General features: G+C 45.1%; 1 protein-coding gene across 2 annotated transcripts in view; it reads right to left on the reverse strand.

The window, feature by feature from the left end:
- The window catches only part of DOCK2 (dedicator of cytokinesis 2), a 417,345-nt gene extending 402,088 nt beyond the window's left edge, over nucleotides 1–15,257 (reverse strand). For both annotated transcript variants that reach the window (XM_007077642.3, XM_042992600.1), the window contains exon 1: nucleotides 15,142–15,257. In XM_007077642.3, the coding sequence (XP_007077704.1) occupies nucleotides 15,142–15,184 (43 nt within the window). In that variant the 5' untranslated portion in view covers nucleotides 15,185–15,257. The remainder of the gene's footprint in view (nucleotides 1–15,141) is intronic.
- Nucleotides 15,258–15,474: the final 217 nt, after the last annotated feature.

A 15,474-nucleotide genomic window follows, 5' to 3' on the forward strand; every position in this document is an offset into this window, starting at 1 on the left:
ATCATACAAAGTGTCTTTTCCAATGACAGAGGAATGAAGCTAGAAATGAATAAGAGAAATAAAACTGGAAAATTTACAACTATGTGCAAATCAAACAATATACTCTTTTTTGAGAGAGAGAGAGAGCACATGTGTGCACACTAGCAGGAGAGGGGAAGAGGGAGGGAGGGAGGGAGGGAGGGAGGGAGGGAGAGAGAGAGAGAGAGAGAGAGAGAGAGAGAGAATCTCAAGCAGACTCCTCGCTCAGTGCAGAGTCCAACTCAGGGCTCAGTCTCAGGACTGTGAGATCATGACCCGACCAAAATCAAGAGTTGGCTGTACAACCAACTGAGCCACCCAGGTGTCCCTAAACAATATACTCTTAAGCAACAAGGTATCAAAGAAGAACTCACAAGGGAAATTAGAAAATATTTTGAGACAAATGAAAATGAAAACACAACCTCACAAAACATGGATGGAGTGAAAGCAGTAATCATATCAGTGAAGGAGCCTTGGAGAAGAAATGAGATCAGATTCCTCCTCAAACATAAAAAAGAAGCATTTATAATATTGTTTCACTGTGTCCCAGAGAAGCATATTCTCAATTGTCCTTTTGTGTTGTCTTCATAACTACTACATGAGGTAGCTACTATCCTCATTTTACAGATGAGGAAAATGAGGTACAGAGGTACATGTTTGAGTGGCTCACCCATAATCTCCCCTTACCCTGTTGGCAGTAAGAGCCAGGACTCTAACCCAGCCCTGTGCCTTATTCATTCTCTGCACCTGTTTCCTCCCCACAGAACCTAGATGGCAGGTACTCAGGTGTTCACCAGACCCTGCTTCACGCTTCAGTCTTGCCACATTCTCTACGGGAAAAGGAAGAAACTTAGAGGCTATTTAGTCCAAACACCTATACAAATCAGCCCTTTCACCACGGGACCAACCAGTGTTTGTAGGTATTCATAGTAATGGAAAATCTCGATCCTGAGAGACGATAAAACTTGGGAGTCAAGAGTCTATCTGGAGTCACGCAGATGTGGCTCCTGGGCCTAGTTTTGCCCTTTATTGGCTCCAGCCTCAAGCCCAGAGCCCCAGCATGTGATTATACAGGTTTGCCCTGCAAGGGGTGACCCATTGGAGGTTAGTATGCAACCTGTGATCTGGGCAGGGGAGGGGTATTATTTTTGTAATCCACCCAAAGTCACTGTAAGGGCCAGTGGAAGGCTGCTGGAGCAGCTTCACACCCCTGAGTCTCATTTTCCCCAATCACAGAACGGAGGAGATGATAGTCCCTAATTTGCAGGGTTCTTAGGAAGCTCAGCTGAGATTAAAACACAAAGGATTTACTGGTGTCTGGCCATAGTAAGTCCTCAATAAATGGTCATCATTTTTCTCTTTATTAGCATTATAAAACCTCCTAAAGCAATCTTTCCAGAAGAACTCCTTCAGAGCTCTTCTTTAGGTCACCTTAAATCTGTCTCCCTGCAGTTTGCAACAAATGACACTGTTGGTCAACACTGAATAAAATTAATCCTTTGTTCAAAACCAGACCTTGAGAAGGCCCTCAGGGGACTCAGGAATCTCTTCTCCTGCATAAACATAGCATGTTTCTCTGTTGCCTTTACACTTGGTCTGATTTCAAACCCTGTCCCCACACAGGCTGCTGACATTTGGACCTGCTCCAGCTTGCTGGTGCTCTAACTCAGACCCTCCCACTCCTTGCTCCCTCCAACCCCAGAAATTTGGCTGAGAACATGTCTGTCACAGACCTGGGCAGGGCCATGGAGGCAACTGAAATTTCTAACAGAAGAATCCCATCCACAAAATAAGTTGGCCTCTGAGGAACTAGCAAATAAGGTCTGTCCATCAGACATTAGGAGGATGGGGTGAGACTGTTTTGTTCCCTATTTCCTCTTCATCTTTCCTTAGGAATCCCTTCCTCACCCTCTGCCCAGCTTCATCGGATTAGAAGGTTCAAATTGATCAATTTAAGAAAATGTCTTGGAGAGATCTTGAAACATGGTATTCAACATGAAGGTCTGTATTCATTCCAAAGACGCACATTGTATGAAAATGAAAGTAACTGATGTTGCTGTTTAATTTAAAAATGTATTTCTGCGTTTGCATAAGGGCCTCTATTCTCAAGACTCCATTTGGGGAAAATCAGACATTACTGACAAGGAAGTGGCTTTGCATACCAATACCCTATTCTGTTAAATTTTCTAAATGACTAACAGGAAACTTTGAACAAGAATGCTACTGTTTGCTAAAGTTTGATTGCTTATCTATGATCCTCATTTGAGTTACTTCTGACCAGTGTAGAAACAGATCACCTTTTTCCCTATTCCCTGTAGGCCTAACCACTGTCAACTTTTGAATGAGGGATGAAAGGGGCAGAAAAACATGAGGAAGATATAGGACAAAAAATAAGTAAAGCCACTAAAATCATAGCCTGCCCCACCCTAGCCATGCCTACCCAAGGAAGATGGAAAAGTGGTGGGTGGCAGGATTCCCAGAGACACCCATTCTAGCTTCCCCTTTCATATAAGGTCTCCAGACACTGGAGAATACGGACACATCTGCATGAAGGATTTGACTTCTTCCTCCATCAAAGTACTATACCCAAGAACCAAGGCAGCAGTTGGTTACTGACAAGCCGGCTCAAACCAAAATACTTATAGCTGAGGATCAAAGGGATGTTTAAAGTACCAAGGTCATCTGGGCTCATTAAACCCAATGAGGACTCTGATACTGGAAATGTGGGTTGGCAAGCCAGTGGAAACAGCTACTTTGAGACAGGTGAGACTTTCAACAACCCTAGAAATAGAACCCATTGATTAGCCACCAATTCCACTTAAACATATTCAGATACACAGTTCATCAGGAACCCAAATTGAGAGAAATAAAAAGTAAACACCATTGTTATAGCATGCAGTGCACAGAAACAACTAGGGTGGGGTCGCTGTAGTTTGTGCAATGTTAGGAGGTAAGTACATGTTTCTCTTGGATTTATAGATGAGGAAACTGAGACACAAAGAGGGCAAACAACTTATCCACCTCATAACTTAGATAGGTCAATTGACTGATCCAGAAGTCTGCTTTCTAACCACTGCACACACTGCTTGCCCACCAAAAAAAGGTAAACGCTTATTGGGCATATATTATCTACCAAGCATATATGATTTTTGCAAAGATATTCATCTGAGCACCTACTGTGGGCTAGGTACTGTTCTGAGTCCTGGGGTTATAGTGACAGATAAGACAGATAAAATCCCTGGCATTCTACTAGTATCACTGCCTTTAATCTTCACAGTAATCCTCCAAGCTATTATCTTCATGTAACATGTGAGAAGCTCAGAGATTAAGGAACTTGCCCATGACCACACAGCTAGAAAGTGGTAAAAAGTGGATTCAACCCCAGATCAGAGTCCAAAGTTCTTGCTTCCCTTACCAGCCTATTTCTGATGTTACAATTTAGTGTGTGTATGTGTGTGTGTGTGTGTGTGTGTGTGTGTGTGTAGGTATACATTTACATATATGTATATATATACACACACAGTATATACTAGACTTGTTCATTTCCTGTTTTCTCCAGCCTCGGTGAGGGTGAAGATTGAGTCTGCCTTTTGACCACTGAATTCCCAGTGTTGTTCCCACAGTAGAATTCAATCAATATTTACAGAGCTTTAATAAATACTTGTTGAACTGAAGGGATGCGAACATGAAGGGCAGGTATGCCCCTTCTTCTGGTTAAACTCTTTCATGAATTTCTTTTTTTTTTTTTTTAATTTTTTTTTTCAACGTTTTTTATTTTATTTTTGGGACAGAGAGAGACAGAGCATGAACTGGGGAGGGGCAGAGAGAGAGGGAGACACAGAATCGGAAACAGGCTCCAGGCTCCGAGCCATCAGCCCAGAGCCTGATGCGGGGCTCGAACTCACGAACCGCGAGATCGTGACCTGGCTGAAGTCGGACGCTTAACCGACTGCGCCATCCAGGCGCCCCGTTTCATGAATTTCTTAAGATTACTTCAGGAGATGCTGATTCAGCTTAGCTGCCAATTTGATTGCAGCCAAGTGCTCTGTGATCTTTAGGGTGGACTTATACCTCACCTGGGGCCCTGCTCTTTGCTGACATGTTTGAAAGTAAAAGCTTCAGCAAATACCAAGTGTTAATAATAGAGTTTGGAAAAGTAGATACATAAGAGGAGCAAAAACAATAATGGAGAAAAATAATACAATTGCCTTGAGTTCACTTCTCTAGTCCCTGAGCTGGACTTTGGAGGGTCTCTAACCTAGGGGAGTACTCACCTACTGGCAGGCCCACTTTGAATTCACGTGAAACACACTCATTGTAAATGCACAAGCATTTTGCCTGAAGTCTCTGGGCAAGGTGTTGACAGGCTCAGCACCAAGGCAACATCCTGATGTTGCATCAGGGAGGGCAACTGCCATGACCCAGCAGAAGCTTCCAGCAGCAAGGCCAGAGCTCACATCCAGTGATGGTATTGAATAAGGTTTGAGAATCACAGCCAGAGGTAACCAAGGAGGAAGTAATCCTCCACTGACCAGGAGAAGACAGAGGAATTACAACCTCCACTGAGCTTTTCTGTGCACTAAACACTATTCCAAGGGCTTTATCCATAGTCACCTACTTAATCCTCACCATAATTCTTGGGTACAATCATTGTCTTCTCCATTTTACAGATGAGAAGACTGAGGTAGTGTAAGATCAAGTGAATAGTCCAGGATGACACAGCCAAGAAGAAGCCAAAGTGCCTATCACTGTACTCCGTTTAAAAAAAAATTTTTTTAACATTTATTTATTTTTGAGAGACAAAGAGAGACAGAGCATGAGCAAGGGAGGGGCAGAGAGAGAGGGAGACACAGAATGCAAAGCAGCTTCCAGGCTCCAAGATGTCAGCACAGAGCCTGATATGGAGCTCGAACTCACAAACTGCGAGATCATGACCTGAGCCTAAGTCAGACGCTTAACCGACTGAGCCACGCAGGAGTCCTTGTACTCCATTTTTAGTAAGCCAAAGGGACATGCTCAGCTAACAAGAGAAAGGTGGGATTGCCATGAGTTCTCTAACTAAGGACAGTGATTCTCAACTAGGGACAGTTTTGCCCCCAATGGAACATTTGTCAATGTCTGGAGACATTTTCAGTTGTCACAGTCTGGAGGGGTAAGAGGATGAAGTGAAGGAGCTTCGGCATCTAGCTGATAGAGGTCAGGGATGCTGCTAAACATCCTACAGTGCACGGAACAGCCCCATAACAAAGAAGAATCTGGCCCCAATGTCAATAGTGTCAAAGTTGTTAAGCACTACTCTAAAACATCATGATGGGATTCACTCTCCTTTCCAGGGCTGCTGTAGGTGCACACACACACTCACACACACTCTCTCCTATATTAACACACTCACACACTAGAGTTGGAAGAATGGCTTTATGATGAAACCAAGGGCTGATTTCTTCAGCCCCTCACTTCCAGGGAAGGGAGTGTCTGACACTCTGCTGGATCCTGCAAGTTAGAAAAGTGAGAAGAGAGGGGATAGTTCCTGCTGTCCTGGAGCTTTTGTAAAATCTAATTGAAGAGACAAAATTAACCCAGAAAAAACAAGAAACTCTTAAAAATAAAAGGCTAAGCTGTGGACAGCAGCTGTGGAGTCTCAGAGGAGAGAGATCAAGAGAGGCCCCATGAAGGAGGTGAGACTAGAAGGAGAGGGAGGCGCAGAGGGAGGGCGAGGGGGAGAAATGGAGTGAGAGCCCCTGAGGAGGTGGGTGGAGAATAAAGGTGGTAAGGGCAGGGAGGAAGGGGGGTAGGCTTGGTGTGATGTGGACACAGTCCCAATGAGGGACAGCTGGACCATGTGAATAAAATCCCAGGGTGACTCTATTTGAGTTTGGGGACAGTGGCCAACTACAGGGGTCCATATGTTTGAGGAAGAGTTCAAGAATACTCCATTCATTGCTGTACTGCTCTCATAGAACCCAGCCTCCTGACAGGAAACGGTTAGGGTTGAGGAGATGAAGGCAAGACGGGGCAACTCAGTCCATCCGAATCTTATGAGACCACCAGATAGTGAAAAGCCACCCATAACCCATCACCTCCCCACCCCTACCACTCATGCATCTACCCACTTATCTACCCACCTGCTCATCCATCCACCCACCCACCCACCCATCCATCCAATTAACAATTACTAATTGAGCACCTGCTCTGTGCCAGAGAAGAGCAAGAGTCATTGTCTTGATATCATGGAGTTTACATTCTAGGGAAGAGCCAAATAATTCAACATGAACCTGCAATGAAATATGATGAAGGTGAGGGAAGAGCTATGGTAGCTTGAAGCAAAAGGTGCACCCGTGCCCAACCTGTGAAATGGAGACATTAGTACTAATAATGGTGTTGTTTGTTGCCTTGAACAAAAAGAAGAAAGAGAGATTACTACTGAATTGTAAGTTTCCTGAGGGCAGGGACTGTGATTTTATCAAAACCAGCTCAGGACCATCACTTAGCATAATACCCAATTTAGGACCATCACTTAACACAGGCTTACTGAATTTAATTGATATGAATAGGCAATAAAAACAGCTTTCTTCTCCTTCACAGCTCCCAAAACCAAAAATTTATACCTTGGGCAGAATGCCTTAGCTGTGTCTATTGTATTGGTTTACTAAACAGTTACTGAGTACTTTTACTGGGCTCTTACTTAACTCACTTTCATGGACGGGCCGTGATGAAATTGTAATGCAAAACGGCACACGTACAGATTTGCAAGAAGGAAGTTTACAGCGTCCACTGGATTCCTAAGGGGTCCCACGTTACAATAACAATTACTTTCTCTTATGTAGCATGTTCTTGCTAGTGCCTTATAGCTGGATGGACTCAAAGTTGACCCCAAAACAGAGCTCTGCCCTCAGACAATATGCTATCCAGTGGGCGAAGTGACATGTAGTTTGTTACATAACTAAAAGATGAAAACTGAGTACTTCAGTAAAACAGAAGAGGTTCCTCCAGGAATGAAGTGTAAGGAAACTGCCTGAAAGAGTTTGCATTTCAGTGAGACCCTGAAGGTCTCTGCTCCTCCATTTCCTTATCTGTGAAAGGATGATAAAAGTACCCATCTCACAGGGTGGTTAAATGTGGTAGCACAAGTGCCCTGTAAATGTACCATGTTGAAAAAAGGTGAGCAATGTTAGTATTTATGACACTGTGGATAACTCAGATCAACAGTTTAAGTAAGGAAGTCTCATATGCAATTCCATTCTCCCTGCTGCTCATACCAAAAACCTTGGAGTCACTCCTGATTCCTCTCTTTCTCTCATACCTAATTCCAATCTATGAGGAAAATCCCATTTTCTCCACCTACAACACACACATCCAGAATCTAAGCGAATCTCACCTCCTCCACTGCTGCCTCCCTGGTGTGGGCCACCACCATCTCTTGCCTGGGTTATTGTAGTAGTTGCTGGACTGGCCTTCCTGATTCCTCATTTAATTCCCCTCTCTCCATCATAAAGCATCTAGAATAATCCTTTCCAAACATCTCAGAACATTCTGCAATTCTACTGAAACCCCTACAGTGTCCCACCTCCTTCCATTTAGAGTAAAAGCTGAAGTCATTGCAACATGTGCCAGGCACTACTCAATACAACCTCCCGTCAGAGAATTCATTTCCTACTCTTCTGCCTCTTGCTTATTCTCCTCCAGCCACAGGGACCTCCCACACATCAGAGAGGTACCCTCTTCACGACCTTTGCATTGACTGTTGATTCTACCCAGAACATTCTTTCCTGAGACAACTCTCTACTGACACAACTAGTGAGGCAAGCAGCAAATTCCCACTTCCTTGGCAAATCCTATAGGTTCAGCTGGCACTATGTTTGTCCCTCTGCCAAAACCCAACATGCTGATCATGGTGTCTCAGCCCTGGCATTGCCACCACTCAATCCAGTCCAACAAATGACTGCTCAACATCTGTTCTATTCAGAATCTGTGTTGGATCTTGCATCTATGCAAGTCACAGTGTCTACCTGTCTCCTTCTACCATCTTAGTTTAGGCTTGGATTCACGGGATCATGTGTTGTCAGGAAAACTCTAAGTGCCCTGGAGTAATGTCTAGAGAGGGGTCTGGCAAAGTGAGAAATGAAGTCATATCCCCTTCCAACCCCAGCTTCTATGACTGTAGCTTTAAACTAGTGCAGAAGCTGACAGTGTCCTATTGAGGTCACAGGAGATGACTTTCTCCAAAGAGAACTAAAAACCAAGTAAGACTTAAGAGGCTTACAAACTCAGCCTTACTGTGTTTTAACTCACATCAATTAAATGAAGTAGGAAGATGGGAGAAAGTGCCTATTAAAGGGAACCTTTGTAGTGTCTCTACCCAGATTCCTCTGGATTTGGATGGTGATGAGCATTATCCTTTCCCATTTGCAGGACATTTGCTACAGAACACAGACTGTGGCACCCATGTGTAATTGACTATTAAAGACCTGTAAGCTTTAAAAAAACAAGCAAACAAACAAACAAAAGTCCAAAGATCCAGAAATTATAATATTATGGTGACTACATTGCCTGCCTCAACATACAACAGCAATATAAGGATGTTGATCTCAGGAAGAAGCAGAGCTTAGTAAACAGTCTGTTAAGGTTCATTCAAATACAAACACTATGATTGGGAACAAGATAGCCACTAACTGATGAAGCTCTCACAAGCCTAGGGATTAGGACCATCTCTTTAGTGGACTCAAAGAGCAGGCACTTCTGAACAATCCCAAATTGCTGATGCTTTAGACAGTGGAAAGCCAGGCACCTAAGAATTGATGCTAGGATGGAATCAGATTTCCAATACATGTTGTTGTTGTTGTTGTTGTTTTTGTTGCACCAGACTAATTTCTAGGGACCAGTCCAAGATATAGTTGGCCTCCATAGCAAAGATACATGTACTAAGATCCCTCCAAGTGTTTCCTTTGGAATTCTTTCCTCCATTGTTCCTCAGAGGCCTTCTCAGACCCTTCTCTCCAATATTCTTATTCACGGAACAAACTCTTTTCTTACACTGGCACATACAATGTAATTATATGTTTATTGATTTTTCCACAAAGTCCTTTTTTTTTTTTTTAATCTCTCCCACTAGACTATAACCTCCAACACTGTAGGAACCATATTGGTCTAATTCTAGTAATTTCCTTGTCTAGCATAGGGCCTGGCACATAAGAAATTCCCAATAAATATTTAAGAAATAATGAAGAATGAATGAGTAAATGACTGAACAAGTTAATGAGTGAAAAATGCTCTCTATCCCTCCTCCTTGATTATTACCTTGGCAAATGTGAGTCCATCTATTCAGATCTCCTCTCTCAGACCTTTGAACAAATAAATATGGATAAAAGATTCAGTAGACACTTGAATTGCAAAGTCATGCAGAGTTGGGGTGGGTGGCATGTTGGGGCCACTATTATGATGTTATCAGAATATCAAAGTTATGAATGAGTGATGGAATTAGAAGGAGTTGGTGAGGAGAGAGAAGAGAATAGTGCTGATGTGTTAAGAGAAGCTGGGTTGCCATAAGAAGGGGGACAGAGGTTTCCAGGGTGGTCGCAGTTCAGACCCTTCTAGACACCTGCCTCTCATGTTTCCTGGATTTCTTTTTTATTTCCCCTGATCCTTAAAATATACCTACCCCCTCCTCACATACACATAAATACTGCACAACTTTTAATTGAACCAGTCTGAATGGATTTTGTTCCTTTAATAAGAGCCTGTGCCGCACAAGATTCAAGTACCCACTGCCCACTCCAAATCTGTCCATTTTGGCATGGAGCAGCTCTGTCTAGGGTCCTGCACTGCAACAGCATCACAGGCATTCCTGTATGTGGGGGTGGTCTCAGATTCATCCATATTCCCCAATCAAGACATGGAAAAAGACCCTTTTCCTACTTTTGCAGAGCCTAGTATGGTTTGCATTGTGCCCCTCCCACAAACAAAAGATGTGTTAGAGTCCTACACCCCAGTACATCAATGTGTGATCTTATTTGGATAGAGTCTTTACAAAGGTAATCAAGTGAAAATGAGGTCATTAGGGTGGGCCCTAACCCAATAAGGAGTGGTGTCCTTATTAAAAGGAAAATTTGGAGAAAGGCACATACACAGGGAGAACACTGTATGGAGATGGAAGTAGAGATCAGGATGATGCCTCTACAAGGCAAGGAGCACCAAAGATTGCCAGCAAACCACTAGAAGCTAGGGAGGGGCATAGAACAGATCCTCCCAAACAGCCCTTAGAAGGCACTACCAATGCTCCCCAACACTGCCAGCAAGTACTCAACCATAACCAGAGACAGCCTGCATATAGAAGAGGTTTCTAGGCATCACTGAAGCCCCCCGCACCAATTCCCCCCCTCACTCTCTGTCTGAAAAGCCTGACCTGTCCCTAAATGTCATACCACAGACAATGGGTCATCCCTTCTGGACTCAACTGTTATCCATGCCTAGTCCCCCAAATTTGTTTGTTGAAGCCCTAATCCCCAGGACCTCAGAATGTAACCATATTTGGGGATCAGTTCTTTAAGTACATGATTAAATTAAAAATGAGGCTGTTAGTGTGAAGTCCTAATCCCATATAACTGGCATCCTTCTAAGGGGAAGAGACACTAGGGGTGAGCGTGCACAGAGATGAATGCGTGAGGACAAAGCCATGAGACGGCAGGTGTCTGCAAGTCAATGCCTCAGGAGAAACCAATCTACCAGCACCTTGGCCTTGGACTTCCAGCCTCCAGAACTGTGAGAAAACAAATTTCTATTTTTTAAGCCACCCAGTCTGTGGTACTTTCTTATGGCTGCCTTAAACAAACTGACATATCATCCCCCAAATCCTTCTTCCCCTTCTTCCTTAGAAATAGCACTCCTAATTTTCAGCTGGGTGCATGGCTGCCTGCATTACAGACTACGTTTCCTAGCTTCCCTCCTCAGTCACGTGATTAGGCTTTAGCTAATAGGAAACAAGAGGAAGTGTTAAGTGGGCCCTCAGGTAGGTGTCCTTAAAGAGAAAGGTCATGTACTTCTACTTCCCTTCATCCTTCTTTCTGGCTGGAAGGGGGACTTGACAACTGGAGCTTGAGCAACCAGCTCAGTTCAGGAGGCAGCAGCCTCATGCTGAGGAAGCAGCATAGCAGACCATGACCCCCTCTTCATGGACCATTTCTGGGCTTCCTATTTGAGGGAGAAATAAACTTCTAGTTTGGGTAAGCCACTGTTTAGAGGCATTCTATCACCCAGTCACACTTATTCTTAACTGATACTGTTATACTCTTTCCTCCTCTCCCTTTTCTGCTCTCCCTTCTCTCCTTCAAGGAGGAAGCTCTCATCACTGAGACTCAGGCAGAGAGGATTAACACAGTAAAGGTGAAAAGGAAATGTTATTATAAGTAGACTCTTGCAGGGTTAACTAATCAGGCAGTTAACAGGTAAAAGGTCACTTACTTCTGTTCTTGTATTCCTACATCCAATCCCCGCCCTTCTCACAATTAATTATATTAAATTCTTACGGGTGGCATGCCTGCTCAAAACTTTCATTGTACACAGAACGAAGTCCAAACTTACAAGGTTGGTGTTCAAAGCCCTTCACAATCTGGCTGCAACCTACCTCTCCAAAGTTTTTTGTTTTGTTTTGTTTCCCATTATAAACATCTACTAAAACCAAAGCAGAATATTTATTGTTTGATCCAAATGCCACATACATTCCAACATCTTGCCTTTTTCTATGACGTTCCCCTTCCCAGATTCCATCCTAGTGTGGTGCAAAGGGCCTGTAAAGTCAATTGAATTTAAGGCCACGCCCAAGTGCTTCCAAATTATATGAACTCTGGGCCTTGATTTCTTGATGTATAACATGAAGATAATGCCTCACATAAATGTTCTGGAGCCAAAGATATTGCACGAGAATAGGTCTTATAAACCACAAAATATTATACTCTTGGAAGGCATAACTGTCCTGAATCTGACATTACTCTGTGTTTCTCTTGGCTCCAGAGCCATTAGGTAACCCCCTTGACCTTAGCAGCTAACTTTCATTGAGCCAACCACATTACTAATGCTTTTCCTGCATTACCCCATCCAATCCTCACAACAATCCCCCAAGACTGACATTATTCATCATTACCCCCCATTCTATTGATGAGGAAACAGGCCCATATTTGAAATCAGTTCTGACTTCACAGCCACAGCTTCTAACGTTACATATATCTCCCCCAAGGACAGAGTCTGTGCCTTTTCTTACTTCAGAGTCACACTGTTTTGTCCTTGGAAACACCTATTCCGCCTCTGGAACTCTCTGGAATCCTAATGATCACATGTTTCCTTCCTTTCCCAAGGAAGGAAAAATAATCTGACTATAGATCTATATGAAGGGTCAACTGGCTGCCTACCAGACAATAAGATGAGCAAGAAGCCAGTAGTTCTGATGATGAAGGAGCCTCGTGTAAAGCCAGCCCCGAGACAAATAGACACCAGCAATCCTTGAGAATTAAGGCAGAAAAAGACTGGCTAATGTTACCAGCAATGTTTGGTTTCCTGACAAGGAAACCAAATAGGAAAGCAAAGCTCGGATTCTCCTTGTGTTTTAGGCCTGGCTGGGACTCTGGAGATATTTCAAGAACCCCCTAATCCTTCATATGTTTCTCTTTTCTTCTTCAAAGCCCCCATACTCATTATCTCAAATGCTCTTCATAAAAGAACACCTTGAAATCAAAAAATATTAATTACTTAACTTGCAATGAGAAAACGAGAGCATAGATCTGTCTGCATATAGTGATGGTGTTGGAACTAGAATCCAGACTCCTTACTGTAGGTTTCTGTTCTTTCTGTTCCATGACTCCAGTCCCCCATTTCATCATAACCTAAACTTTGCCTTTTCCTTCCATCTACCCAGGGTCTAAGAAAGAGGGCTGGAGGTTACCTTCCTTAGTCCAGCATTCATTTGCAGAGAAAAGAGATTCTTTTGATGAGCAGGCACCTACCAAGTGCTCTCTGGCTCCCTAGAGGGTCATAGACCTTCTGGCCCCCCAGTGAAATAGAATTTTCACAAGTAGGCATGAAAAATGTCAGCTATACTATCAGATCAAGAAGCCTCTGAGCTTAGGGCCTAACAGAGTTCCCAATCTCTGAGCACATAGGTGGGATTTTCCTCTTCTAGAGAGTGTGGGAACCCCACTCCATCCTGTAACTCTATCCCATCCTGTGATGTCATGTCCTCAACTAAACCTCCATGCAGAGGACAAAGTCTAAGAATAATAATTGATAACATTTAGTGAGGATTGATTTGTACAATTGTCATTCTAGGGACTTTATGTGGATGAATTCGTTTAATCCTACAATAACCCTGGGAAGCAGGTATTATTATTATCCCCATCATACAGACAAGGAAACTGAGGCCTGGAGAGAGTAAGTAACTTGTCTGAGTCACAGGGTTGGGAAGTGTCAGAAGCTGGAATCCAAGAACAAGCAGTCTAGCACCAGAGCCCATGATCCTCATACCTTAACACAGGGCCTTCACAGCAGGAATGCACTGCAGCCCTTGGGATGGAGGCTGGGACTCTTCCATATCACTCAATCTCCCCCATTAACTGCCCTGCTTACCCTAGACCACCAATGCTGTCTCTTGTCTGCTGCCCAGGCACCTTCGCCCTTCTGTCCACCCAAACTTCCTCCACACTGGCTGCAGCATGAATCTGCTCATGCCTCTTCCCTGCTCAGAAGCCCTCTTTGGTTCCCCACTGCCAAAGTAGAAAGAATCTCAACTTCTTAGCCTGGCATTTATAGCCTTCCAAAATGTGGCTCCAGCTTACTCTGAGCATAATCATTCCCTTCAGGTGAAAGGCAAACCTCTCTTCTTTCCCAGATATCCCCTCCAGGTCTAGCTTTCATCTCCTACACTACATTGGCCTCTCCACCTACAATGGTCTGCCCTATTTAACAGTCCCCATCTTAACTTGAGAAAAATTTCAGCCTAATACCCCCAGCTAGAGGGGCCAAAGTTAGAGAAGCTTTGAGGTTAAACATGGTCCTTTTGGGGTTTAGTTCAAACTTCCCATTTTACAGATGAAGAAACTGAGCCCCTCAAGGGTATAGATTATTATTTGTTGTCTGGATGGGGACCATTCGTCTTAAAACACTCCATGGTGCCTAGAGCCCATTAAGTGAACAGATAAATGTTGAACTCTCCAGGGCAGTATTTCTCCAACAGTGGCCTTGGGACTACCCATAGTAATAGCACCCCCCCCCCCCCGCCCCGATCCTCCAACCTCTGACCTATTCAATCCTCATCTCTGAGGGTGGTGTCTGCCATACAGCGGTTTTCAAATTCACACTTGAGTTTGAAAACCACAGTGAGTCTATGGAGGTTGCACCACGGGTGCCACTTAGTAGAATGAGTCCCAGTACCTGAAGCCTCCCTTCCCCCAGCTACCACTTCCGCCCCTGAGCTTGAGGCAGAGGCTTCTGGGAGCTTAGATGGCTGAAGCTGATGAGGCTGGCTTCTTGGATATCCCCAGATAACCTGGCAGAGAAGCCTTTCTCCCCATAGGCTCTCCAGGGCTGAGTGAAGGACTCTGCCCTCCAATACCACCCCACAAGCTAGTATAGCCCTCTGGACCTTCTACCAAATCAGGGGTCATCTGACCCAGAAGGAACAGGCAGGAGAAGCAGACAGATGGGTGTCACTGGGCCAGGCAAGGCCGGGCCAGGGGAGAGAACGAGCGCTCCTTTATGAGGCCCGCTCTCTACATGGGGCAATGGAGTCCACTCATTGAAACACTGCGAGTCTGGCACACAGAGCCAGGTTGACAGGCACTGGGCTGGACTGCTTCTAAGGGATGCACCAGCACTGGGGAGAGGCAGGGGGCTGCGCGCCGGGCGGGAAAGGGCACGGGCTAGGCGAAGCCCACAGGGCGGGGTGCCCTCCTTCCTCTCCCTCTGCCTCCTCTTCCTCACCCAGCTGGCCCCGCAGCAGGCTGAGGAAGCCACTGTGCCCTCAGACCTTGGGTCAGCGCTCCCGGCCCGCGCCCATGCCGCCGCCTCCCGCAGCATCTTTCTGCGTGCGGTTCTCTGGCCAACTTTCCTTCCCCCAGCTGGGGACCCCGTGCCCGCACCTACCCACGCCGTGCCGCTCCTTGTCAGTTTTGCGCCAGGGGGCCATGGCTGGGCCAGGGGGGCTGCGGGCGCCTCGCGTCGTTCTGTGGGGAAGCAGCCAGGCTAGGCGCTCCGCCGGGCCCCACTTCCTTCCTCTTTTCAAACTCCCTCTCAGGGCCCGCCCTCCTCTCCCCGGGGCGCCCGCTCCTCCTCCCTCCCATTGGGCTGGGGCGCATTAGGAGGCCAGGAGGTCCGCTCCAACCTGCTCTTCGCTAGGCAAGTGGGCAGAAGCCAAGCAGGTACTTGGGGCCCCCCAGGCCACCACCACAAGGTCAGGAAGTTCCCAGACAACTGAGC

The sequence above is a fragment of the Panthera tigris genome, chromosome A1, assembly GCF_018350195.1.
Source record: "Panthera tigris isolate Pti1 chromosome A1, P.tigris_Pti1_mat1.1, whole genome shotgun sequence".
NCBI classification, from domain to species: Eukaryota; Metazoa; Chordata; class Mammalia; order Carnivora; family Felidae; genus Panthera; species Panthera tigris.